Source organism: Tigriopus californicus, chromosome 6 (genome assembly GCF_007210705.1).
Source record: "Tigriopus californicus strain San Diego chromosome 6, Tcal_SD_v2.1, whole genome shotgun sequence".
Taxonomy (NCBI): domain Eukaryota; kingdom Metazoa; phylum Arthropoda; class Copepoda; order Harpacticoida; family Harpacticidae; genus Tigriopus; species Tigriopus californicus.
The window spans coordinates 6,814,023-6,838,966 of NC_081445.1; the positions used below are offsets into that span (position 1 = coordinate 6,814,023).

The 24,944-nt window shown below is 42.0% G+C and overlaps 1 protein-coding gene and 1 long non-coding RNA gene across 15 annotated transcripts in view; one reads left to right on the forward strand and one right to left on the reverse strand.

Annotated features, from left to right (window-relative positions):
* The window catches only part of LOC131882037 (myosin light chain 6B-like), a 36,228-nt gene that overhangs the window by 3,797 nt on the left and 7,487 nt on the right, over positions 1–24,944 (reverse strand). For 2 of the 14 annotated variants that reach the window (XM_059229071.1, XM_059229069.1), the window contains exon 2: positions 15,073–15,169. The exons of 1 other annotated variant lie outside the window; for it this stretch is intronic. In XM_059229071.1, the coding sequence (XP_059085054.1) occupies positions 15,073–15,114 (42 nt within the window). In that variant the 5' untranslated portion in view covers positions 15,115–15,169. Of the gene's footprint in view, positions 1–788; positions 1,834–6,842; positions 6,927–7,938; positions 8,196–8,227; positions 8,994–15,072; positions 15,170–24,944 lie in introns of those variants that run through there. 11 more of the 14 variants (XM_059229059.1, XM_059229057.1, XM_059229062.1 and 8 more) reach the window with 11 other exon arrangements.
* Positions 1,803–7,152, forward strand: LOC131882039 (uncharacterized). The gene is made up of 3 exons (XR_009373437.1): positions 1,803–1,964; positions 2,027–6,267; positions 6,343–7,152. It is a non-coding gene; the product is annotated as an uncharacterized LOC131882039 (long non-coding RNA).

The window sequence follows — 24,944 nt, forward strand, 5'->3', positions numbered from 1 at the left end:
GGAGACAATCTAAGCGTACAGTTGCACGTGGATGGATACTGGGTTGCCACTAACCCCCATTAGGGAGCCATTGATGGTATCTGTTCTTTTGTTTAGCTCTCTATCTCTCTGCAACTTGATGGGCTAATCTTTGTTGATTCATTGCACGACTTTGTTCACATTGACTTGCTCGTTCATTTTGGTAGCAGATGCAGTCAGAGGAGCCCATTCTCACGAGGAGAAAGAGGAACGATGAGTCCCACACTTAATCGCAACTTGTTCCATCCACTCACCAGAGAAGAACAGACAGCCAGATACTACTGTATACGGAGACACAAGGGCACATAGGCATGCGTACCCAATAATATACTCCTAGTCGCGAGGATGAAATTCCAAGTGGGTCGTTCCCTTAAATAACTCCTTGCTAGTTCGTGAGGACTCGTACTTAAAGTGTCATCGACCAGGGCCGCTACCCAGAGTAAGCTAGCGATTTCATTGGCACTTTCAGTCAGTGCTTGGAACCAATTAGGAAATGATAGTACAAGTCTGTTTCCAATTGTCTCTTGAAACGTCTCAAGGATCTCGAATGACTTCCTTTTCCGCTTCTCTTCAACTTGAATAAGAAGGGGTTCCGCGATTCCACGCTTGGAGGAAAACCAGTAAAACAGGCACACTGTCGGAGATTGGGAGATTGTCAGTTCAGGTAATACCTTTGATTGGATGACAGTCAGATTACCCGGGCGAACGTCACCCCAACGACTCAACCAGACTAGTCTAATGATAAATGGATTATAAGAATTAGTACCTACCATAAGGCTTACCCTCTCCCGCTGGATATTGCGAGAGACAACACCCGCATGCATGGCGGGCATAATCGGGCACAAGGTCGTCTCACAGGAACAAAAACTCAGTCAATCATCGTTATCACCGTCTTCTTCGATAAAAGCAACAGCAGCAACAATAACTAAACAGCCACAGCAACAACCGCCACACTGCTCACACGCTGCATGCCACCGAAATGGCCATGATTACCATAAGTAGCACTGGAGATCTCGTTATCAACCTCCACAACATCAACAGCAATAACAACAACGAAAACAATAGGGGCAACAACAACCATCCTGCATCATTTTGTTGTGGTTGGAGTGCTTGTGGAAAGTTCCGCCGAATGCACTTGTTGATATGTGAATGTGTCTGTTCCTTTTGAGTCAATGTGGAATCAATGGAACACACACGATTTGATGTTTGTAACAGAAATGAGGGATAAGAGGACGAAAATGTGGAAACCTGCTCTTTAAATGTTAGCCGACTATTCAATTATTCAACAGTGTTAAAATGGCAGGTATTGATTTCTGGGAAAATTAGTTTTGCTTCAAGTTCTGCGTAGCCACCGTGTTGGATGGACATTGCAAGAAGTGCCAAATCTTTAAATGGTATCAAAACTAGCTTTCCAATGATTGAGTGCCTCCAAGTCACTTACAGAAACCTGGACAAGAAAGGAAAAAGAAAACTATTGCTTGCTTTCAACAAATGTTAAAGGAGCTTTGACGCATCAAAGCATTGAAATGATTGACAAATTCCCATTTGCTTTGCACCTGATATTCATCGTCAGGCACGCAAAATGACTCACGCAGAGGAGAGTCTACTTTCACAGGAGGGACTTTTGAGCCCGGTCAATATCTGATTTCCATTGATTCGCACTATCACAAACGCACATTCCTTTTTCAATATCCCATTTAGTGAGAAGCGCTCACATCACTTGTACAATATCTTCCCATTTTCACACTAGGTCTGATTCAGAAGAGATTGAAGAAACGTCGAAGGGATCGCAAAATCACATCAACTTGATTGGAGCTATTGAGGAACCCAAAACTCGGGAGCTTCTAGTCAGCGCAGCCATTGACAACGCTGCAATGACTACTACTCGAACTCCTGGCCATCAACACCACCACCCTCAAGCACCTCCGGGTCCATTTCCCTCAATGGTAGTTCTAGCTTGCTTGGTCTTTTCGGATTGTTCAAAAAAAGTTTGGAATTATGTTTCTAGATGGACGCTGTCGATCCCGAACCCGAGTGAAGCCAGGGTATGTCTGTTGGATGGCTCGGGATTCCACAAACGAAGAACATCTTTACAATCATTGGGCGTGCGAGGATCGAGGATCGGGAAGAAACGGACGACGACGACGACGACGACAACGACGAGGACGACGACGAGGATGAGGACGAAGACGGACGAGGAGAGAAGAACCTCCGTTTGTCCTCGCATCTCGACGGGGCGTCATTGTCCACCAAACGTTCCACAGTCCCGGCCGTACATGTAGTTATCGAGGGTGGGAAAAGTGTAAAAGGCATGCCGCTAAGAGCTCCAGGAGCTCCTCCGTCACCTCTATCACCATCATCATTACCACAACCAACTCGCCCACGGCCTCCACTATCTCCAAGGGAACCAGACCATGAGTTGAAGCCTGGCCAAAGTTTCCCAAGGATCCCCGAGAAGAAACTCGTGAAAATTCTCACGGACTCCTGATGAGGACGATGATGCCAACAAAAGAGATGTCAATTGAACGAATGTGCATTGTGCATGTGCGGCTTACTCTCACGATATCCTACACACAGCACATTACTATGCCTTGTGGTCCAGCTATGAGCTTTTTACGACACAGTCATTGCTTTATCTGAAGCAGGGATCATCATACTACCCACAGTATGAAGGCTATCACCCGAAGTCGTAGCTTAGAAGTGAGGTTCAATCTAGAAGGGTTCCCTTCTTTCAACTGTCCATCAGGAGATTAGCAAGATGGCCACTGAAGAAGTCCTCGCAAGAGTGAGATGAGAGGGCATGATTGAATGAAGGAACAGAGAAGAAAAATAACTTCCACTGAAGAAGGCCAATAATACCACTGGCGTCATATGTAGTTCCAGACATCGTCAGACAGATCTTCTTGCATGGATGTACCTTTGTTACCCAGAAAAAGTGGCGAGGGTACCTCAAACTTATAACATGAAAGTGCCACGACTTGCATATTTCGAAAGGTGTCTCCCGACGGTGGGTTTAAATATGTCAAATAGGCCGACGATAAGAACACAACCACGGCTATTATCATGCCATATAAGCCAACTGTGCTCAGTGACAACTCAACGTGATGTAGAGATATGGTCGTGCTTCTCTGTATATCGCTGACTTTATGTTGCTTTGTTCATTTGGACAACTTTTCACTTTGTAATATCCCGCATGACTGCCTTTGTTGTTCCACTTCTTCATTCTCCAACGCTCAATGTACTTTCCAAATTTCATCCAGCCCCATCTGGAGCTAGCAAATCAAAGCGATGGAATTGTTGAGCGACCATGATGATTTACCAAAGAATGGTGTACAAATGCATGCAAGCCAAGCTGTTGAGCATTGTTTTGGCTATCTTTCCTAGGTTTGTGTCCCCGAGCCAAAGCGGATCTTTCGTCTCAGATTATGAAGAGCGGGGGGTACTCGAGCACTATTGGCAGGACAAGTGTCCTCGTTTTGTTCCGAGGGGCTCATCATGAGGGGACCAATTACTCAAGGTTGTGTGATGAGACCCAGATTGGAAAATATCAATATCAGAGATGCCAGCTCAAATGTGCCCGGCTAAGGAAATGGGTCTCACGTACATGGCTTCTTTTTTCTCACACGCTCGTACGAGACCACAGAACCAGCTCTGTTCAACCAAGAAGACATAACTCGTTTTTGAGCACGTCAATATTCCGTGAACAATCACGACGACGGCATCAATAGACAGGATGGGATCAATATGAGGTGAACGTTTTCTTTGGCTTGGTAAGACCAAAAGCGTCACGCCTCGGCCAAAGTGTATCCAACATATCAAAAAGTAAATAGAACGTTCCAACGTCTTTGCACGGGAACAAGAAGTCTCCACCGACGATTCAAGTGCAATCAGAAGCAATCATTGACCAACAAATACCCCTCGTCTGTTTCTCCCATGAAAACCTATTAGCCATGTTGTGCGTTTCAATTTCGTGTGTGGGTGGATCGCATGACCAGAGGCGGTAAGGCCTTCTTGCCGTTCTTGTCAAGGAGGCTCGAACAGGACTGAGGCGAGCCCGATCGAGGAACACCCAGCTCCCCGGGAAATAATGATCGGGGGAGATGCCCAGTTGCCAGTTGGCATTGCCATTGCCATTGAGACACTGGAACCGACAGGAAGGAAGCACATAGCAAGGGGAGAGTTAGAGAGAGAGAGCCCTCCGCACCAACCTGTCTCGGTAGACTCGTCAATTTCTGAACAAATAGTAGTCGAGAACGACGACCTCCATTATTTCCTCTCCTCCTCCACCTCCTCCTTCTTCTTCTCCTTCTCTTCCAGTTCTTGTTCTTGGTGTTAAGCACTGTCTCCCTTCCTCTTTTTTTTACCAGGATACGAGTACTTCGAGTACTTTGAGTACTTGAGTGCTTCCCATGTCCAGGATACTCGCCAAGCATTATCTTCTGAATACTTATTGCCCATAAACATGACTAACCTGCGAACGAACAGTTTCAGAGACCAAAGACTGAAATGAAACTCAATTCATGGAACATTGAGCTCCACAAAGTTTTGTCGGAGCTGACGAGGCCATTCGAATTCAGACTTTGGAACTGGGAGATCTGGAAGACATTGCCTTTATAACTATGGATCCATGTTGGCTGAAGGCGAAGAAGAAAAGAAAAAAAAGGAGGAAGCCAAGTCAAGAGGCATCATCATCCTGCCTCAGCTTTTCTCTTAGATTGGAAGCAGGAGACCATGCGAACTCGCCTTATTCCTGAGAGCTGAATCCTGAGACAATCAAGGTCAAATTTGAGCCCTTTCTTCCATGTTGACTCTGGATCAACAACTCATGAGACCAAGGAAACGGACGAGGCAGACTATGGACACCTCCCTCACCGTGAACCAACTTCGACTCGGACTTCTCGTGTTCACTTGTCTATATTGTACCAAGACAGACTAGCTGATATTGAACATTCTACAGTATTCTCACTCATATCGGGAAAAAGTGCTTGTTCTTGTGAGAGCGTGACAACCTATCGGTCACATTTTCCCTCTGAAACTTTAACAAATGGACCAAATTATAGTCCAGCAATTCTTTAGTTCTGTTCTGTGGCTGTGGCCATATGCTTCAATAAAACGCAACAGCCATTCCACAAACGGACGGACCACCGGACCACCGAGGAGCGAGTGGCCTTCATTATCAGCTCAAGCAAAAAGAATGATGAAGAGAGAAGGAACATGTGGTCGGTGGGACGCCCTACCCATATCCAACCGATCTTTGTACCATACAAAGATATGGTGGACGAATCAAGAGTGATCAACACACATATGGAATACGAACACAAAGTGCCACGCGAGAGCAATGCTTTAATAGAACGGAATAAGACCAAAGGGTGCTTACCATGACAGAATGGATATGAATGGGGAGGGAGAGTGAATGTATAGCACGTGGATAGCCAAAGACCAAAGTTGAGACTCGGTTTTTTCATTTGCATGAGGAGTGCCATCATTCCTGTTTGTCAAAATCGAACGAGTAAACTTTTTTAAAGTAAACTTGGGGGACAACCTACATACATACTTGGAATGTACGAGTACTTTGTGCGGTTAGTCGTCAGAAATTCAACCCTAATGGATGATGAAAAGCAGATGTCCAACATATTCAAAGCAACATGCGGGCTGTGGGAACTCCTCGGAATAAAATGGACAGCCCCCGGACTTGTTCCCAAATGCTGAGCCTCTGAGCCTCAGAATCCCATTTGTGACACATTGTGGGTTTTGTTATTCCAAGGTGCGTTATTTTCTGGTAGTGCGGAGACAAGAGTGACATTTATATTTGTGTTCGAGTTTGCACGTTCTGACTTACTGCTTCATGCATACATATCAAGGAGAGAACTTGGATTCGGATTCGTGTTTTCTTCTGTTTCAGCAATATTTACAAAAAATGGACACGTCGAACGAGTGAGAAGCAAGAGATGAAAATAACGAAAGCTGCATTTGCTAGTAATGACAACCAACAACAACAGACACGGAGAATGAAAGATTGAGAGATAAGAGATGAATGAGTAATAGAAGAGAAATTGAGTAGCAGCAAAAAGTCCAGGATGAAGGAGGGAAACCAGCTTGCGTCCCCTATTGGGTCCGTTAAAACCCCTTATCCTTTTAAATCAATGGTCGTACCCAGTCAAGGCCTTACTCGCTTTAGCAGCCATACAACTCGCCCACAAGGCAGTCGCATCTCCAAAGAGAAAGAGGCCTCTCTTTCGGATCGTTCAAGTGAGTAAGTAAAAGCTATAACCGTCCGGTTTTGGCGCATTGATTAACATGAGATCATCGCGGTCCCGATCGAAGTAACCTGCTTAATGGATGAATGGACAATAATGATGATGAGGACGATCCTCATTAGAAGTAGCAGCCTGATCACAAAGATAGCGGAGCCAGAGGAGCAAAATGAAGAAGAAGCCACGAAGCATAATGTTGTATAGTAAAAAGGATTGAGAGTAAGAATAAGTACTTGTATCAACAGTAAAGGTAGTAGTAGTCGTAGTAGTAGTAGTAGTAGTACACGTAGCATGAATATTGGCAATTTTTTTTCCAGAAATGAATCTAGAGCTTTTGACAGGCAGAGAGGATGAGGACGACGGAGAGGAAGATCAAGATGACAAAGAGCAACAAGATTCATGCAAATGGAAAGAGAGTACTTAGTCGAATAAAAGACCGCAGCATGTGGAGTGCTTAAGAGAGTCCTGCTTTTCTTTGGAAGCTGCTGCTATTGCCCTGGCTTATGCAAACCACTGGGCCTTCCTTCCTCATGCGCGATCGGGAAGGCCCGAGGATGGATCTGGCTTTACCTGATTGAACGAATCTGCACAACTCACACCTGTGCGATGAGTGGCTACACTAGGGGATCGGGACGGACGATTTACGGCCAACTGCTGGGGAAAAAAATGCAAAAAAACACATTCGGGTTAGAGAACACACACTCACAGTTACGTACACACATGGTATTAACTAGATACGGATTGTCTTATATGGATAGAAATGAGAGGTGGGAGGTTGAAATGGATTTGGGCCGTTGCCAGGGACTGCGCTGAATGCGCACCATTTGCCCTTTGTCCAAGTCACAAAAAAAGCAAATGAACTTCAAAAAGATCCCTGTGGAATTGCGTCCTGGTTCTCGAAATAAATGAATTCAAAGTTCATCACTCGCTTCTATTGCCACGCCTTGCATGTTTAATGGATCGTAATGTCATACATTTTTTCCTTGTGTGTGTTTTGCCCTAAGTGCTCCATTTAAGCGCGGCCTACCAAGACCTAATTTCCTTTGTCATGAAAACAATGACAAAAAGCGACCTTTACTATGACCTCTCCACTAGCTCTGCCCGTCCACTCTCAGAAAGAACACAAAATCAGATTCAGTTTAATCAACCCCGGTGAAATTCAATTAGTAGTAGATTGGTTACTCTCTCTCTCTCCCTCTTTTCTCAGGAGTTCTTGATAATCTCTCATAGTTCTTCAACATGTCAGTCTGTGTCAGATCAGACAAGGGATAAAAGCGCACCAGATTCATCAAACTTTCCGTGATTCTGAGCTCTTCTCTCAGCTTTCCTTCGATTCACATCCAATGTTGGTATTCTCACGAGCTCTTTGAAATTAATCACGGACACGTTCATATATTCTTACTGGATGGTTTTGCTTTAACGGGGACTGGTTGGAAGAGTTGTGGTTTTAAGATCAGTGGAGATTTCAGGTAGAACAAAGCCTACTGCTGCTGAACTATGACGCCATTTCTAAAGATTTTTTTCTAATCCGTGAATCTGTGCTGCCTCTTTTGGTTCAACCCGCTAGTTCTCCAGGACCCACTTTACATCAAGACCACAAAAGCTGCCACATTCAAACTATGGGCACTAAAAATGTAGACAAATACAAATGCAAAGAGACACTTACGAAAGATCCATTTGGACCTCGGTTGGCAGACCAATCCTTATTTCGTAGGCTTTGACGGCTCTGTCGACGTAGAGCGACCAAATAGCTGCTTCCGACACACCGAGCTGCACCAAACATGGCGATTTTCCTCGTTGATTTGCTCCACTGCTCGTGTCGGCATCACTTTTTACATTTTGAAACCGATCACCTCTGAGGTCGATGGCCTAAATCACAATCTAATCGTCATCCAGACCGCTTCAAAAAGCACAACCACAATCCGAGAAGCCTGTCGTGCCTTTTGTTGACTGACCTTTTTGACTTGGCGCAATGAATCAGCGAGGGGACAACACTCAGCATGCCACAACGTGGGAGATGATGGGGATGACGAGGAGGAGGAGGAGCAGGAATGGCAGGAATAGCAAGAGGACGACGACGACGAAGAGGACAAGAAGGACGAGAACCGTGATGACGACCAAAACGAAAAAGGCCACCGATTATGCGAGGACAGGAGATGAGGTAAACGCAATCGCCGTCGTTACCTTTCCCGAAGAGGACGAAGGTTGTACAGTAATAAGAAGGATACGCCTGTTGTCACTATTCTTCTTTTTGTTGCTGTTTGTCCTCCTGGGCAGCACATTGGTTTACCACCCACCTTCAGGGACGAGGATTCGAAACGAGGGTAAAGGAAGAGCTTGTAGTCTAATTCAAGTCCATTTCCAGCTCCTCATTCCCAGGTGATCGAGGCTGCTTCAAGAGTGAGCAACTGATGTCAGCGAGCACTAAGTACTCATTGGCCGCACGTCTGACTCTTGGAAGATAACCGACAACGGAGAAAGGATCTAACTCCTATATCTGCTCCAGTCGTCGTGTTCTCTGGATCTCTGGATGGAACCACACCATTCAGCTCGCTCATCAAGCTCACGTCTTACTCCATGAAGGTTACCTTTTCACCGAAGACGATTCACAAAGAGTAGAAAGAAAAAGGACGCAGAAGTGGTGGTACGGACTCTATCTTGGCTCTATTTTGGCTTCTGGCGGCAAGTTCGTCGTCGTCGCGCATGCATTTTGACAGCTAAGCTAAGTCAATGTTGTAGCAGCCAGATAGATACGAGCGAGAGTGAGTGGGTGGGTGGGTGGGTGAGTGAGTGAGTAAAACGACCTTAGTCCATTTCACCTTGTTCACCTTACCAACAGCAGCAACAGCAACAGCACCACACGTAAGACTTTTCTCGTTAAAACTACCGGAGGCCAAGTACACTAGACTCAGCTGTTGAATGTTGGTTAAATGTGCCAGCATGTATCTTCCTGTTCCATAGCCTCAAGCCATGGTAAAGGAGTCAATGGTGCGCCAAAGCCCCTGCGAAGCCCATGCGAAGGCCGAGCAAAGCCTGAGCAAAGCCCATGGCTGGCCATCTTGTTAAGAAGCGGGACTCCAAAGGCTCTTCCGTCTAGTACCTCTAGTGCGCGTGCCTTAGATCGCAATCATGTTCCTGAGCATTGGCAGATTGAAAAGCATCATGGTAACATCGAGTGGCAGTCCAGAGGGGTCCCTCTTTCTTTCTTTCTTTCCTTCCTTGTTGGCTTTCCTTCCTTCCTTCCTTCCTTCCTCTCTGTTCTGCCTCCTATTTCAAGGGCCCATCGATGGTGCTGGACTCGGATCGGCCGACAATGTGCACGTGTTCACATGTACACTATTGACCCCCTTCCCCTTTTCTCTCCCTCCTAACCTCCCTTGGATCCATACGTTGGTCCAACTCCCATCCAGACCTAATACTTCCACGACGACCATCACGCATCCCAACCTTCAAGTTCGATCAAGAATGCTTTGCCATTTCTCAGTCACGACAAGCAGCCATTCTTGCAGGTCTGTAAGCATCCGGAGGAAGTAGAATTTCGATGAAAACCTGAACAAAGAAGAAAGGAATCTCTTCTTTCAAGTCCAGACCGAGAGCTGTGCCAGCAAATACCAGAAACACCGGGGAAGAAGTTTCCCTATATATTTCGCGATTCATATCCTGACTGAGAGGCTGGCTCAACCAGGAGAGGCCTTAGCCTCATTCTGCATTCCTGTGAGATGAGTTTCAGAAAAGAAATTCGCTGGGAAAAGACCGTCCACACCAAATTGCTCCGAGATGGTAAATCAACTTCCAAGGCACGGCGAGGCCCATGGAGGGCTATTGGGCAAATTCAAAGTTTTCCCATAGGAATGGATGCCAATTGATTTGAGCCACTACCTTCTTTCTGCTATCCAACATTCTTTTTAAACTTTACATAGAGTCAGTTTGGACCCCGAACTCTGTTCTGGGTAATACCATAACTGCTGGAATGTAACGTTGTCTTCAATTGCCTAATGAAAATTACTATTCGATAAACCTATCGTTAGAAATACTAAAACTTTAAATTTAGAGGAATCTCATGTTTGGTTACTACAATAACCACGCCAAATATGAAATGGCACAATCAGAACCACTTTGTGTCAATGAAAGTTTGTTTCCAAATTGACCTTCTTTTTTTAGCTATGATATTAGGGTAAGTGTCTTGAGCAGCCAAATGTTTGTATAATTCAATTATGCCAGTGGATTACTCCATATCTAAAAAATTCAAATGGTGCTTAACTAAATTGACTTCTTGGGTTAATTAAATTTGAAGTCTTCGTGTGCTTGAATTGGTGGTTAAGAGACTCAGATCAAAGATGATGTTTTTTTTTTCTCTTTGCCAACGAAAACTCTTGCCACGTTGCCAAATTGACACAGCCTTGATGCACTGATGATCAATGGCATTCATCAGCGGCATTAAAACTGCATTGTGGTACAATGGCTGTTTGCCCAAATGTGGTTTGTTACCGTCATGTCTCGTAGCATGTTTTTGACATCTTGTTGGCATACTTTCTCAGGAAAATTTCACGTAACGATTGCTAACCTTGTGAATGGGACAATGGAATGGACCCCTTTCCCCATTAAAATGCGTATTCCTCTGCCAATAAGAACTGTCCTCAAGAAGCAAGAATCCATCGCTGTCAGGCTACAAGCCAGTTTACCGCAATGATCAAGTAACAAAGATTAATTTCCACTGCATATTTAAGGTGGAACATAGACTTACACTTGTACTTCTTGCGTCAGGCGTAGCACATGTAAGAGCAAAAGGGAGGGAATCAATAACTTCAGATGAGGTGCAGGTATTACCTCAAAGAGCGAACTGCTACCATTTTTGGTCTCTTCCATGTTTCAACACTTCTTGGTCGATGTCATTATCGAATCGAAATCAAAACTGAAATCGGTTATAAGTAGGGCCGGCCAAAACTTTCATCCTGAATTTTCAACAAATTTATTGCATCTTCAAGTTTTGCAAGTTTAAGAGCAATATTTAATATTTTTCTGCAATTTATTATGCACTTTGAGCCATTTCAGCAAAAAATAGAAATGTTTATGAGTAATTTTCAAGAATCCTCGTCAATTTTAGAAAAAAATGTGAAATTTTATTGCCTGATTTCTTTTCTTCAAATCTCTTTAACAAAAAGTGCTTTTTGTACAGTATTGCCTATATTTTCCATCCATCTTAAATAGCTCTTTTTATCTGAATTCAATGTGATGGTTTTCACACAAGGATTTATTTCGGGATTATCAAAACATTGGACTTGGTCGTCTCGTGCTCCTATCTGGTATCTTCTTTGAGATTTTTTTTTCCCTGTGGAACAAGTTTTTCCGTGCTTTCAAAAAAACTTGTTAGTGATTATTTGGCCCTCCATTTTTTTTCTATTTCCGAGCCCTACTGATCAGGGACGGACGCACCATGGACAAGCAAGAACCTCCTACCTAGGGAGAGCACCTTCAAATCCAGGTGCTGGAACATATTGTGATATAATTTTCCTTTTCATTTACATTAACGAGTTGATGCCTATGTTTTGGAAAGTTACTTGCATTTTTCTGTGCAAATTTGGTTCATTTTTATGCAAATTTGGTGACAATAAATACCATATTTATCTGCAAGTTTTGGCCGGCCCTAGTTATAAGACGCCAGCCAGCGAAAAATCCATTGAGTTCTTTTAACTTAGCAAGCAAAGTATGGGTGGCAAACTTGACAATGAATGCTTCTATCAAATGTAAAATCTTGCAAATAGTCTTTGCTTGCTTTCTAAGAACTCAGATTTTTCTGCAATCAATTTTGTATTTGCGCATGTCTTATAATTCCTCGCTTTTTCTGTTATCCACAGTAGAAGCTAGTGGGTACTAGCTTTTATGCACATTTTCTCAATTTTTGGTATTTTCTTGCAAAATGTATACGTATAGTTCATACCTGTATGTATATATTTCAATTCATGTATCTGCATAGTCAGGCCTGCATCATTTCTTTCTAATTGGCAGTAACAAAAATGTTCATAAGCCCAAACAACCCTTAGTGTGAGTGCATATCTTAATTTCTTTCAAGCGAGGGTTTATCAAAAGTTGCAAGAGATTTAGTCTTATATCCAATTTTGGATTAATATCCATCGTTAATTTCCTATTGCAAAAACACAAAAGTTTCCAAAAACAAGGCAAAAAATGTTTTAAAATTGATATAAAGTCTTCGCAACAAACTGGATGTAGTGCCGAAGTCCCCGTGCCTTCGTTATCAAATCAACTTGGAATGGGTCTAAAGCGAGTCATATAAATTTATGGAAGCTTTTTAAGAATTTCACTTTTGTAACGACCTGCCTAATTTTGATCTTTTTTTTTTTTAGAATTCATCTGTTCAAGCAATTTCTTGATTTTTTAAATTGAAAGCCAGTACAAATTAGTATCCTACGTTTGAATGTTTTCTAAAATAATCAAATGTAAAGTGGCGCTAACAGCAAGTGAGTCCAAGTTTCTTTGTAATCAAATCATTAGTTTCGGCCTAAAATGAGAGTCAAAATGAAGGCCATTTGAGTTTCAAGCTATTTGTAATAAGATAAGAGAATCCATTCAAAACCAACTCAAAGATGCCGTTGCGTAAATTGCGATGAAATCTCTCATTCATTCCATGTCAGACACTTTTGTGACAAATGATGATCCAAACATCGCAATACAAAATAGATTATCAATTATCAATAAAAGGTGCTAAAAGCGAAAAGTCAGTATCCATCTACAAAACTTTACGTAGGCAAGCAATAACTGACTCCCTTAATTTGGCTGCTTTTCTATCTCGTCTTTTGTAAAAAAGGACCAACAATCCATGTTATTGTTATTATTCAAGAAGATGCTGAGGGCACAATTAGATCGATAGATTTATTTCAAGAACACTTTGATCATGATTGGTTGGTGAGCAAAGCCAATTTTACAATAGTGGCGAAGAGGTCATTCATTGGCTTTCATTACAAACAGATCGTCAAAGCTACAAATTTTGGAGCCATAATTTCTTAACTTCACTATTAATGAGTTGATGCGCTACCTCAGGAGTGCTTGAATTTTGTTACCTTCTCTCCGAAATAAGTGTTGAAAGGGAGCAAATCTGAACTCTTCCACAAAACTTAATCATCCTCGCATTTCTTTCAGCAATTTGACATGTTTCGTCCATTTGACTCAAAGGCGCCAAAGTCCAAACTCAAGCAAATAGATTTCATTGTGATGTTTACATGTCATTGAAATCGTTTCCTTGAGAGCAAGATTCACAAAATCATTCCCGGGAAAATCCGAGAAATACTGAGAAAAGAAAATGCCCCTTAAATGCCCCTTAAATGCCCCTCCAATGTAAGTGAGACTGAATGGTCTGCCCACAAGTGATGACATGAAATAGCAAAACATGACCGCTATTCTTCAAACTAAGCTTTAAGCATACGTGTATGGAATATTGATTCAACTGATATTTTGTCTTTTGTCTTTTATTATATTTATTTTATCTATTGAGCGAAAGTGACTACCATTGAGGTTTTATTCCGCTTGGTACTTAAAAGGACGACCAAAAGCGCTCAAAATCTCTTTTTTTACTAAATCATTTGCTCATTACTGATTTCATTCTTTTCCATGAATTCTCGCCAGCCATTGATTTTTAAACTCAGGTCTCTTGAGCGGGATGTTGTATGAGCCGCTAAAATGATCCTTTTAATTTACTCAGCCAAAGAAAAGCTTCAAAAATCGGAATATTATTATTGTTATGTTATCGTGTCTCTCAGAGTACATTGTCTTAACTTTTTGTGAAGATTCATTCAATTTGGTGTGAATGACAACAATTTTCAGTGAATTCATCTAGGAATTCCAATATAAGCGAACTTCAAATAGAGGTAGAAGTAACAGAAGCATAACAAAATGCAGGATATGCAATCAAGGTTGGCATGAGTTCAATCATACTTTCTCGACTTGAAGACGATGATAAGTCTCGAGAAGTTCTCGTGAAAAAACTATTTCTTGGTAAAGGTTTTCGCTTCAAATTTTGTATTTTTACTCGGGATTTCCCATGCTTGCTTCCCCGAGAACGAAACCCAAACGGGGAAAAAACGAGTGCCAATGGATCAAGTCCAAGTTTGGTTCATTATTTTTTCACGAAAGCCACAGGAATCGTTCCAACTGCGAATCACAAGTCGAATAACTTGCTGTATTGCGATTGAATTGGTCTCAAGAATTGGCTTATAAGACCCTCTCCGAAATAAATCCATCTTTGAACGGACGATTGGCAGCTCAGTCGAAATAATGGTTTCGTCTCAAGTTTGAAACCTGATCAAATCTGGCTCCAAGACGTTTCAATTTCATTTCCAATTGGAGAACGAGATTGATGGACACGAACATCAAAATGCCGCAGACACACACACACACATAAAACGCACATGAGCAGATGGATGGACTACGGGCCGATATTATTCGGCAATACGAGGCTTCTAGTGGGGTAATCAACTTGGCAAGAGTGGACGAGCATTTGGAATGGAAAACATAAACGCTGATGTTGTAAACACTTAAGAGAGGACACAACTAACAACTAAATTCGGCCGTGAGTATTTCACTATTGGGACACAGACGGAGGAATTTGACCACAAGTTTGGGTTTGATCTAGTACGCACACAACGTCAATACAACTAACGACGAATCTTGTATCGTATTGATGGATGAAATGGATGAATATATGGGGATGAATGGATGGTTGGGGGATTGACTAACTAACACTGTTTCACCGGTTCAACAAGAGATACTTAGATCGGTTGATGGGTACCTGTGCCTCCCGCTTCTTCCTGATACTCATAGCCCCAATCATGGTGGCGGTTGAGGGGGTGAGAGTGGCTTGAACCCGCCTCCGACTCAATCAATACCTAAATGCGACAAGAGAGAACTTTGAGGTGACACAGACTGGTTTCGAGAATGTTAATGACTGGCGAATTGGATAAGCATCTTCAATGAGTGAGAATTTAGCCCGTCCGGTTTGGACAACTCGTAACAACAACAACGGAAACGTTCAACGGGAGTTTCGAGTCAAGTCGGTTATTTTGGGAAACAATATGCCTTCGCCAAGATACTTTATGTAGTCACGCAACCTCTCAAAAGAGAGAAAGTCTGAAAACCAAACGTGGATGGCTCTTAGCTTACCCATGGTCCAATGGTCCAAGTCATGGAACGAAATCGGAATGAATCAAGCAACACCAAAAATGCAATCCAATCTAACTAGTAAAAATTCGGCATTGTCCTTATTTTTGATTGAATAACGAGTCCCAAGGAGTATTTGAATGGTATCTCTATTCGTTGGATGGAGATCTGAGAACCCAAGTATCGTCACACCTTAGTATGAAAGTATGAGTGATGGTCTTCAGTAGCCTTCCGTAGTTGATGTTCAGTGATGATGGTTTTCTAACCTGCCCTTTCATGGAGCACTTTATCCCTCTGGCTGAGTGGGTATCTCATCCCGATGATTTGGCTTGAATGAGAGTTTATGGGGGGATCACCGTAGCGGGTTATGTTGGGATCAAGCTCTCCTATTCTATGTTCTACAGTAGAAGCGAGGACAATCGCCCTAGCAATAGGAACTAATGGAGGGAGCCGTGTAATGCACACTGCACTTTATTGTTTCGAGGCCATGTCGAGTGTATCCAGGATAATTTACGACCCAGAGCGGGGAGAACCAACCCTTTAAAATTTGTCCATTTGCCCGTATCAACAACGCTACAGCAGCAGGATCAGCGGGAGCATTGTGGGACCATCTCTCGGAACAAAAAGAAACTTGAGATCCCTGCTCATTCTTCTCTCAAATCTGAGAGCTTTAGACCCATTTCTGGGAAATGAAATGCACCAAAATGAAGAATTTTCCGCCAGGCATGAATACCGTGGTTGGTCAAACGACTATTTTGGGTTCAAATTACTTGACTTCTCCTCTAACTCTCCCTTTTTATATCAATTTCTGAGATTTGCGGTTTCTCGTACTCTAGTAGCATTTTTCCCGTTCGAACATTAGGTTTGCTGACTTGTATATTTCCTGCACAATGAGGGTAATTTGGCTCCCTCGGAATTTCTTGTGGGTGACTTTCACTTATTGGGGCAATAACAAAGTGAGGCTTCCTTCCTTCCCTCGCTCTTACGACCGCTCGTTCATTCGTCCATTCCCGCCCATTCCTTCTTTTTAAAAGGTTCTTTCCTTTTCCTTCTGCAGAGAATCGAAAACAAACCCGAGGATGCCCAACGAAACGATGGAAAATGGCCACGCTCGAGAACAGAAACACATGACCCTCTAGTCGCAGTTAGTTCATGTGCTTTATATGAGTGAGGGTGTCCCCATACATCTACGTATGTCGTGCTCCATGTATTAGCAGAGACTTGAATTGGAAGCCAAGGGGACGCAGAATTTGGTTCATTCCCACTCTGGGGCAAGCTAGCTGAGTCAGCTTGAGTTGGCTTTCGGGTGCCAAGAAAATCACCGATCATTTTTGGCTGCCAAGCCAAGCCCAGCTCCAAGCAGCCCCCTCGTCGTCTTTTACTTTTACTGTCATTGTGCCACAGTACCACGAACTCCATTATCAAGGATTCAGGTTTGACAGTGGGTGAGGCGAAGAAGGACGAGCGAGGAACTGCATGAAGGCTGCTTCAAGGCGGCCGTGGTGGTGAGAACGTCACGAGAGAGGAAGAACTTGAAAATCTATCGATCTCGTTTTTTGAATCACTAAGGGACCTGCGAAGATAAAGGTCGTTGTCGATCGACGACCCTGAAGAAGGTGACATTTTTATAAAGAAACGAAGTCTTCCACATCGTCGACTCAGCGTGCATTGAACGTGGTTGCCAAAAAGACCGTTCCACTCGACTTCACGGCACCTAATGGATGACTTTTTCTTCTTCCTCTGATGACCCTCTCAGGCATTGTCATCGTCATCCCGTTCGTCCTCATTTGGGACGAGATCGAAATCGTCGATTAGGTAGATACCTTACTTGAATACCCAATGAGCATTAATCTCAACTTGAGACTCGACCTCTGAAAAAGACCACGGATCATGTCTGCAGAAAGACATCGAGTAACATGGGCCTTAAAATTGCGGTGATTTGAGGAGCCGTTGCACTTGTGGTTTACCTCAAAACAAGCGATCTCCTAAGGGGAAAACCCATTTAACACTTCCGAGTTTCCCTCAACATTGTCAGCTAATCCAGATGAATCAATACTCGTCAATGGACCATCGTTTGCAAATGTCAGCATCGCCAGACATTTCATCTCCAAAAGGAGCCTTGGAAGAGAGAATACTGAAGCATTCTCAACGTATGTTAGTGTAACACATGGAAGAAGCCCCTCTTCATCTGAATCGTACTCGAAGGCCAAGAACGGACTGAGCAAAGTGGGAAAGGCGGGTTTGATGAAGAGAAAGAGGCCTTTCATCAGACCCGTTGTTTAGAATTTCCTGAAGTCGGAACTTCGTTTAAGGGCTCATAAAGCGACACGTTTCATTGCCTGGCGAGTGGAACTAGTGTCACCAAATGGACGCTTTCCTCTTCACGACTTTCGCCCTCTACTCGTGTCTCCATCCTTTTTGAAGGGGAAAAAACATGAATGGTTGAAAGAGACGGCAAAAGTTCTTTAGGCTGAACAACTTGAGCGTAGACTATACATATATAGTACTTCGTATACTGAACAGGGAGAGGCGAAGGAACGGAGGGAGGATCACATTGGTTGTGTTTTTATGACTCATGGATTCAATATTTGTCCCTTTTTGACCACACGATCGGAGGCACCAAAAATACATTGCAACCAGGATGAGAGCCTCCTAAACTAGTTTTTAAGATTGTCAATGGGTGCCCGCTTGAAATATGAAACTTCACCAAGTTATGAAGATATTTGTTACTCCCATCAATCGTTTCCAGTCTTTAATCTATTATGGCAGGTAATAGAATGGCAATGTAGTCAAAAAGTGGATAAATTCGATAATCAATATCAAAGTTCCCTCATCCTCAGAAGGGTTACCTAATAGCCAGAGCGGCTTAACATCATTATATTTCAGTGAATGCCAAATCTGCACCTAGTATCTTGGAACAGTACTACTCCCAATGGCATAAAAGGACCTAGGACTAAAAAATGTCAATCTGCTTTTACTTCGGATGTCAGTTGAAGAATGCAAAGATGTACGTACTTTGACAGAAGTTGTCTTCATCATCAAGAGTTATCTACATTCATCTAAACCGAGATTTGCATGTCAAGCTAGAATACACGTTTTGTGTGTCCCGTCACGGTATTATGCAGTGAATGTAACATTTCTGTCTCTACATAGACGACGCACTGAATGTTCTTGAACCCATTTGAGTGAATTTTCGATGTTTCCGGTTCCAATTTTGCGGGGCGTCGGCGGTGGCTACCAAAGCCCTTGAGTGGGCTCATGTTTTTAGAACCTCAAAAAGAAGGCTCATGATGCAAACCACCGACCCATTGCCAGCTTCAGTAATATTCAAGCACTCGTGAATTGGTCTTAAAGAGGACGTCTGTATTCTCAGTATACGCACGCATTTGAGGGCGGCCTTTATTCCAAGTAGAGTAAGAACCAGTACTATTACTTGAGAGTCGAGAAAGAATTGGTAATGGATTCCGGAATTCCGGCTACAAAACCTTCACCAAGTTTGTGGCTCTTTTGTGTGCAGTACTCTGACCCTTGGTTTCTAAGGGGGAAAAAAGGAAACATGTTTGATCCGTCCGCTTTGTTTTACTAGTATTTGTGTACCAAGAAATTTCTGTAATAATGAACCTCACTCAAGATTCCTCAACTGTATCTTAGAGGGGTCAGTGACCTGCCTAGGGTCAAATAAAGCCAGGATTTATTTCATGTTTATCGCATAATATGATGCAAACCGGCACTTCAGAGGCGCATTGACAATATTAGGAGACGCTAATTTTAGTCTAGGGATAGATTGGCATCTTAAATTCCGGAACATGAACGACTGTCAGGCCATAGAAAACTAGCTCTAAGATTCAGACTCGTTAGGGAACGCTTTTGAGTATAAGTTGTGTTTCCTACCATTTTAATATATTATTGTAAGGGATGTAATTTCAATTTGAAAACTTGATATTTATTGCAATGATTTAATGACTCATCGTTATGGGTAATCTAGCATCATCTTTGGTTACCCACCGAGGGCTCCAATTGCCCTTTTCAGACTTTCGAGAAGTGGGCTGGACCAAGGACGACTATACCATTGGACAGAGGCGTCAAAGAGAACTTTGATCTGTAAAAAGCTATTGAATTTTCATTCGCTCAAGTTGGGCTTGAGGCGACTACAAAAGCGTTTGCCAATTTTGAGTTCAATCGCACGTTCGTATCAAAAGTACTAACCCCTCAAATATCAGTGCAAATTGGGCACAAAATAACTGGCTTACCACCACGTTGGTAAGACATTGCCAACGTGGTGCTGAATTAATCATTTTGTGCCCACGTCGTACTGAATTTCAAAAGCTCGATTGCTCCTTGGTTACACTAAAATCTATTCCCCTCTTGGTATATTATCAGCAGTGTCTCTTTCAGGATTTTAAACGAACTATGGTTCAAACCCATATAAAACGAGCGTGGTGGACTATAAACTCTGCCATTCCATACCCTATAAACTACTCTCTCTGCCCAAGCAGAGTATGTCAAGGTCTCCCAAATGGATAAGCCCGAGTTATGTGGTCCTGATTCTAGTCGACTCGTACAGGGTGCCCACCGTCAAATCCATTACAAACAAACTTCTAAGATACGTGGTCAAAGAAAAGGTGGTGTCGTGGAGGTTTGCGAATTCCGAGGACCACTTACAGTATCCTTGTGATTCCAATCTTTGATGTTGCCAACAACCTCCATCCACAAATCGGCACGTGGAGTGTGGCCTCAAGGAAGAAAACGGGGTTCTTCAGTAGACCTATTTAATGGTCAGTTAAACTTGCTTTCCACAACTGCATGGCCCGGCCAGTTCCACATATCTTTTGAACCAACATTCGATATTGACTTCGGATATTCTAAACGAGCCATAAGTCGTTCGTTCCACCAAGGTATGTAAGTTCCTTTCGTCTTCAAAACCTGAATAAAGACAGTGTACAAAAAGACACTGTATGTAGAATGTTTTGAGATTGATTCACCTCATATCATGAGAGTCAAAACACCCAAGTTACATATTCGGAATGCAGTGTTCGCATAGACAGTAATCTGCTTTATCGTTACTCTCGATTATCTTTTGATCCTGATATTGCGTGTGCAGAGAAGCCTGGAGAAGTTAGCATTTCCAACTTCTTGATGGGTTGAGCTCAGATTTAGCAACATGCAACTAAAATTTGTTCACGCCAGATCTCATCCAGAAGAAGCCTTATAATAGGGCTCTAATAGAAAAAGTATCCATCCCAAATCAGAGTCCCCCTGATCCGGTGTTTGCAAAAGTCTGGTTTTCTCGCCGTCAATGCAGTTCTTTTGCAACATCTTAAGAAACAACACTCTACGTACACACATTACACCAACCAAGAATTAAATCTGAAAAATTAGGTGGATGGCCTTTTTTTGTTTTTGTTTTCAAACCCCCTTTCCCTCCTCAAATTCAATTGAGATGTGCGATTTCTGCATCAAATTCTCGGATTCTGATCTCGGAAGTGTCATATTTGGAGCAAGTCTTTATTGCTCAATGGTGTTCGCAAGGTCACAAGGATGAGTGTCATCCGGTGATGGGCTCGATCCCAAGTGGGCCATGGAGGCCACTAATTTTCAACACACTGTTCAGGGAACACGAATCCCCCCCCCTGGTTGCGATACTCGACGAATGGAATGGCAAGTCCAGAACCGAGGAGACTCGTACGACGAGAGTGGGAAAAGTTTGGGGGAAGGCAAAGGCAAAAAGGTCTCCTTCGTCCTGAAGGTCGCTTTTTGTGGACCAAGTCAGTCTGGAACTGGCGACGAACTTCAAATGAAGGGGGAGTTTTTTTTTTTTTAACTTGGACCACGTTTCAACACTGCCCGCCCAGGAAATTGACAGATGTTAGCCTGAGGCAGTTGAAACTTTCCCCTTATCTTTCTTCTGGGAATAGTAACTGGGTCCCGGACCTTGGGCTGGGCTATACAATTAAGGCGATTTTCATTTTGGTCGAAGCGGATCCCAAGTTTTTTTTTATCCAGGCTGTCCTTGGAAAAAGTTAACAGTCTCTCAGTCCGTTAATCAAATTGACTTGTCACGGTCAAAGGAAATGAATGACGGGATGATGATGCCAAGGTCATCTTCCGATGTTGTATTGTTCGTCAATGAGAGGCTTTTGATTTACAATTGGGTTTAGAGTGTGTGTGTGAGCCCTTTTTCCGGGGGTCTAGCTTTTTCGTTACCCTTGAAAATTTCATCGAGTGCGGATTTCCAGTTTCTGGAAAAAAGTCTAGCACGGCTTATCTAGCTAAAAAAGAAAATAAAAGACTGTATTGCCTACTGACCTAAGATAAAACAGGGCTAGAAACAAGCGTTTCCTTAGCAACGCACGAACATACAATATTTTCTGGGGTCAGGTGTGACAGTTATTCAATCACGATAAGTTCATAGAGCTTGCATCTGAACGCTGCTGCACGTGCTAACCATCTACCATCAGGGTGGGCAATTTTGAGAATTAGCGTGACTTTTGGACACCAAGTGGACAAAAGTGTCCAAAAGTGTCCAAAAGTGTCCAAAAGTGTCCAAAAGTGTCCAAAAGTGTCCAAAAGTGTCCAAAAGTGTCCAAAAGTGTCCAAAAGTGGACAAAAGTGGACAAAAGTGAACAAAAGTGGGCAGAATGTGTCCAAAATTAAGTACAATTGTGCAAAAGGGGATTGACAAGCAAACACTTTTAAACCCTAAACCATGATATTTCTTTACCAAATCTAGATGTGAACCAGCAAATAGAATCAGTAATCAATAAAATCTAAGCTTTCTTCAAACACATAAATATGAAGTAACAACTAGCCTTTTCACTAACGTTTTTAATTTCCAAGATATACACTTAACGAAATTCGTTACCTTGATACAATACAGCTTTATAAAGTCAAAAAAAATATCTTTAATATATTTTGAATGTTAATAAGTCAAAGCCACACTATAATCAGGGCATTTGGTGGCTGGGTAATTTTAACAAAGATTAAAAAAGATTAATTTTGAAAAAGCTTAGGAGCTGAATATCAAATATCCAATAATACTTCTCATATTTGTAATATACATAACATATTTATAAGGAGTGCATGAATTACACTTTTATAATACATCTAAAAACTAAGATATATGTTTCTTTAAGAAACATTGGGAATCTCATTTCCTGACATCAAGCGCATCTTTAAAAGTTAAAAATATGCCTAACAATGTCTCAATTAACTTACTTATGGAAGAAAAACCATAAGTATAGGAAAATATGTCATTATTAGATTTTAGCAATTCGTAAGAAATTCAATTTTTCATATTAGTACTTTTTAAGAAGAAATCCCAAATGACTGATGATTTTAAGTAAAACATTTTTGCAAAAAGTTAATAATGTTGAATAAATGAAGCCAGATAACCAGAATATAATGTTTAGCTATTTCAGTTTTTGAATCCTTTGCAACAGCTGCATTCTACTAGAGGGAGACTTCGTTCCCTGCTTGCTTTCTAATCTAACGTAAGAAAAAAAGAGTTAAGAACCTGTCTTTCAAATACCTTTTTTGGGTATGTTAGAGGTATATGGCAAAGGTTTTAAAGACTTATCTTGCTCTTGGAACCATCAATGAGCAATTTTTGAAGTAGAGGATAGGTTTCATACAGAATATCCTTTATATTTGTAGTTTTAAAGGTTTGTATTTTTGGACACTTTTGGACACTTTTGGACACTTTTGTCCACTTTTGTCCACCCTTATTTTTGGACACTTTTGGACACTTTTGGACAGGGGTGGACAAAAGTGTCCAAAAATGAAATGCCCACCCTGTCTACCATGCTATTCATTTTCTACCTCCAGATTTACTGTATCTTCATTCTTCGGACCACACGAATTATTTCTGATGTCAAGTCCGGCTAAACATCGAAATAATTATCATTTGTTTATTATTAATCGCGATGATCTTGCATCATTCTGGTCCAATATTACAGAAGAATATCAGAAAAAGAAAATGTAGGTTTTCACCACAACCTTTACAAATGCATGTTTCAGTGGGGATAGAATGGTATTCCTTTTTTTTGTACATAGAGAATAGTGGTCATTGTCTAAATCCTCGCTGAAAGTTCTCCTTCTAAAGTCTGGGTTCGTCGAAATATTAAAAAAAAATATTAGTGCCCTTCTTAATTCTAAGGATCAAGCCAAACTGCAAAAAAATCTTGCATTGTAGGGGTTTGCTCCTAGCTTCTTTATGCTTTGAAAATCTTGGGATTCCGTGGATAAAGATCCCATCTCAAATGGTTGGATAAAGAGCCACGATCCTGAGATTCTTACTTTGGGGGATTCGTACTCAACGGACCTCTTTTCAAAAGTATCTACATGCAATCCATGGTTTCCTTAAAGGTCATGGAAAATACGTTTTAATTAGTCATGAAATCATGAAAGATCTGAGACAAAATAGTCGAGTGTGTTTTCTTCTCCATTAAGGCAAATGATTTCCGTCATGGGGCGTGACTTTTAGCGTCTAGAAGTCCGCTTGAGAGGGATCAGGGACCTCTTATGTCACGAAACTGCACTAGCCGTTACAACACGTGTCCTCGCTTGAAGATTCAAATCATGAACAATATGCTTTGAAATTCAACTCAAGATACGGTCAGGGCATTTGTTAGCCCGTTTCGGCTAAAGCAGGAACATTCAAGAAAATTAAAGAAGTGTTTCGTTCAAAGGTGCCCTAAATCGGCTAATTCAAACACTTCACGTGACCAATTACTTCAAATCTACGGCATCAAATAACTTTTAGGGAATCTCATTTCCTTTTATCAGTTAACGCGCCCAAGCAATGGAGGCAGAAAAAGATGTTCATAGAATTCAAATTCTTGAAGTGCTTATACTGTACATAGAAGCCAAGTCTGGTGCAATTTCAGATGGCGTTGGCATCAATTGCCATTTTCAGGCTATATAGGTTCATTTTTACAAAATTGTATCATAAGGTTTAATCATACTTCATGAAGTGTACATGTTCATCACATGTGCCACAAGTGAGCACTTCGATGGGTATAAAAGGGTTTTCCAACTTGTTGTATGACAGTTGGTGGGCAGCGTATAAAATATCACTAAAATCTCTTCACCAGAAGTCTCGGTTAGTTTGAACGTTAAAAATTACAGAGTTTTCCTCAAACAGGATGTCATTAGTTGGGCTAAGAACATTGGGAAGAAGAAGTTCACAGATGCTGTCATATAGGATTAAACGAATCCCTGGAAACCCCGGGCCATCTTCAGTGTCAAAAAATTATTGATGATCTTGAAGTTAGATTTCAAAAGTGATAATCAGGAAAGGTAATGAATGGGCTTTAAAGTTCAGTTGTTAACTGGATTTAGCATACCAGGAGAGCATCTGTTTTATGAGCTCAAAGTACCAATTTTCCAGGCTGTTGAGTATGCGTAGTCTTAGTATATGATTCCGCTCAAGAGTCCTCAAAAAAGACCTAATAGGATATTTTTTATTGTGCTCGATTTGATTTTCCCACAATAAGTAATTGTTCA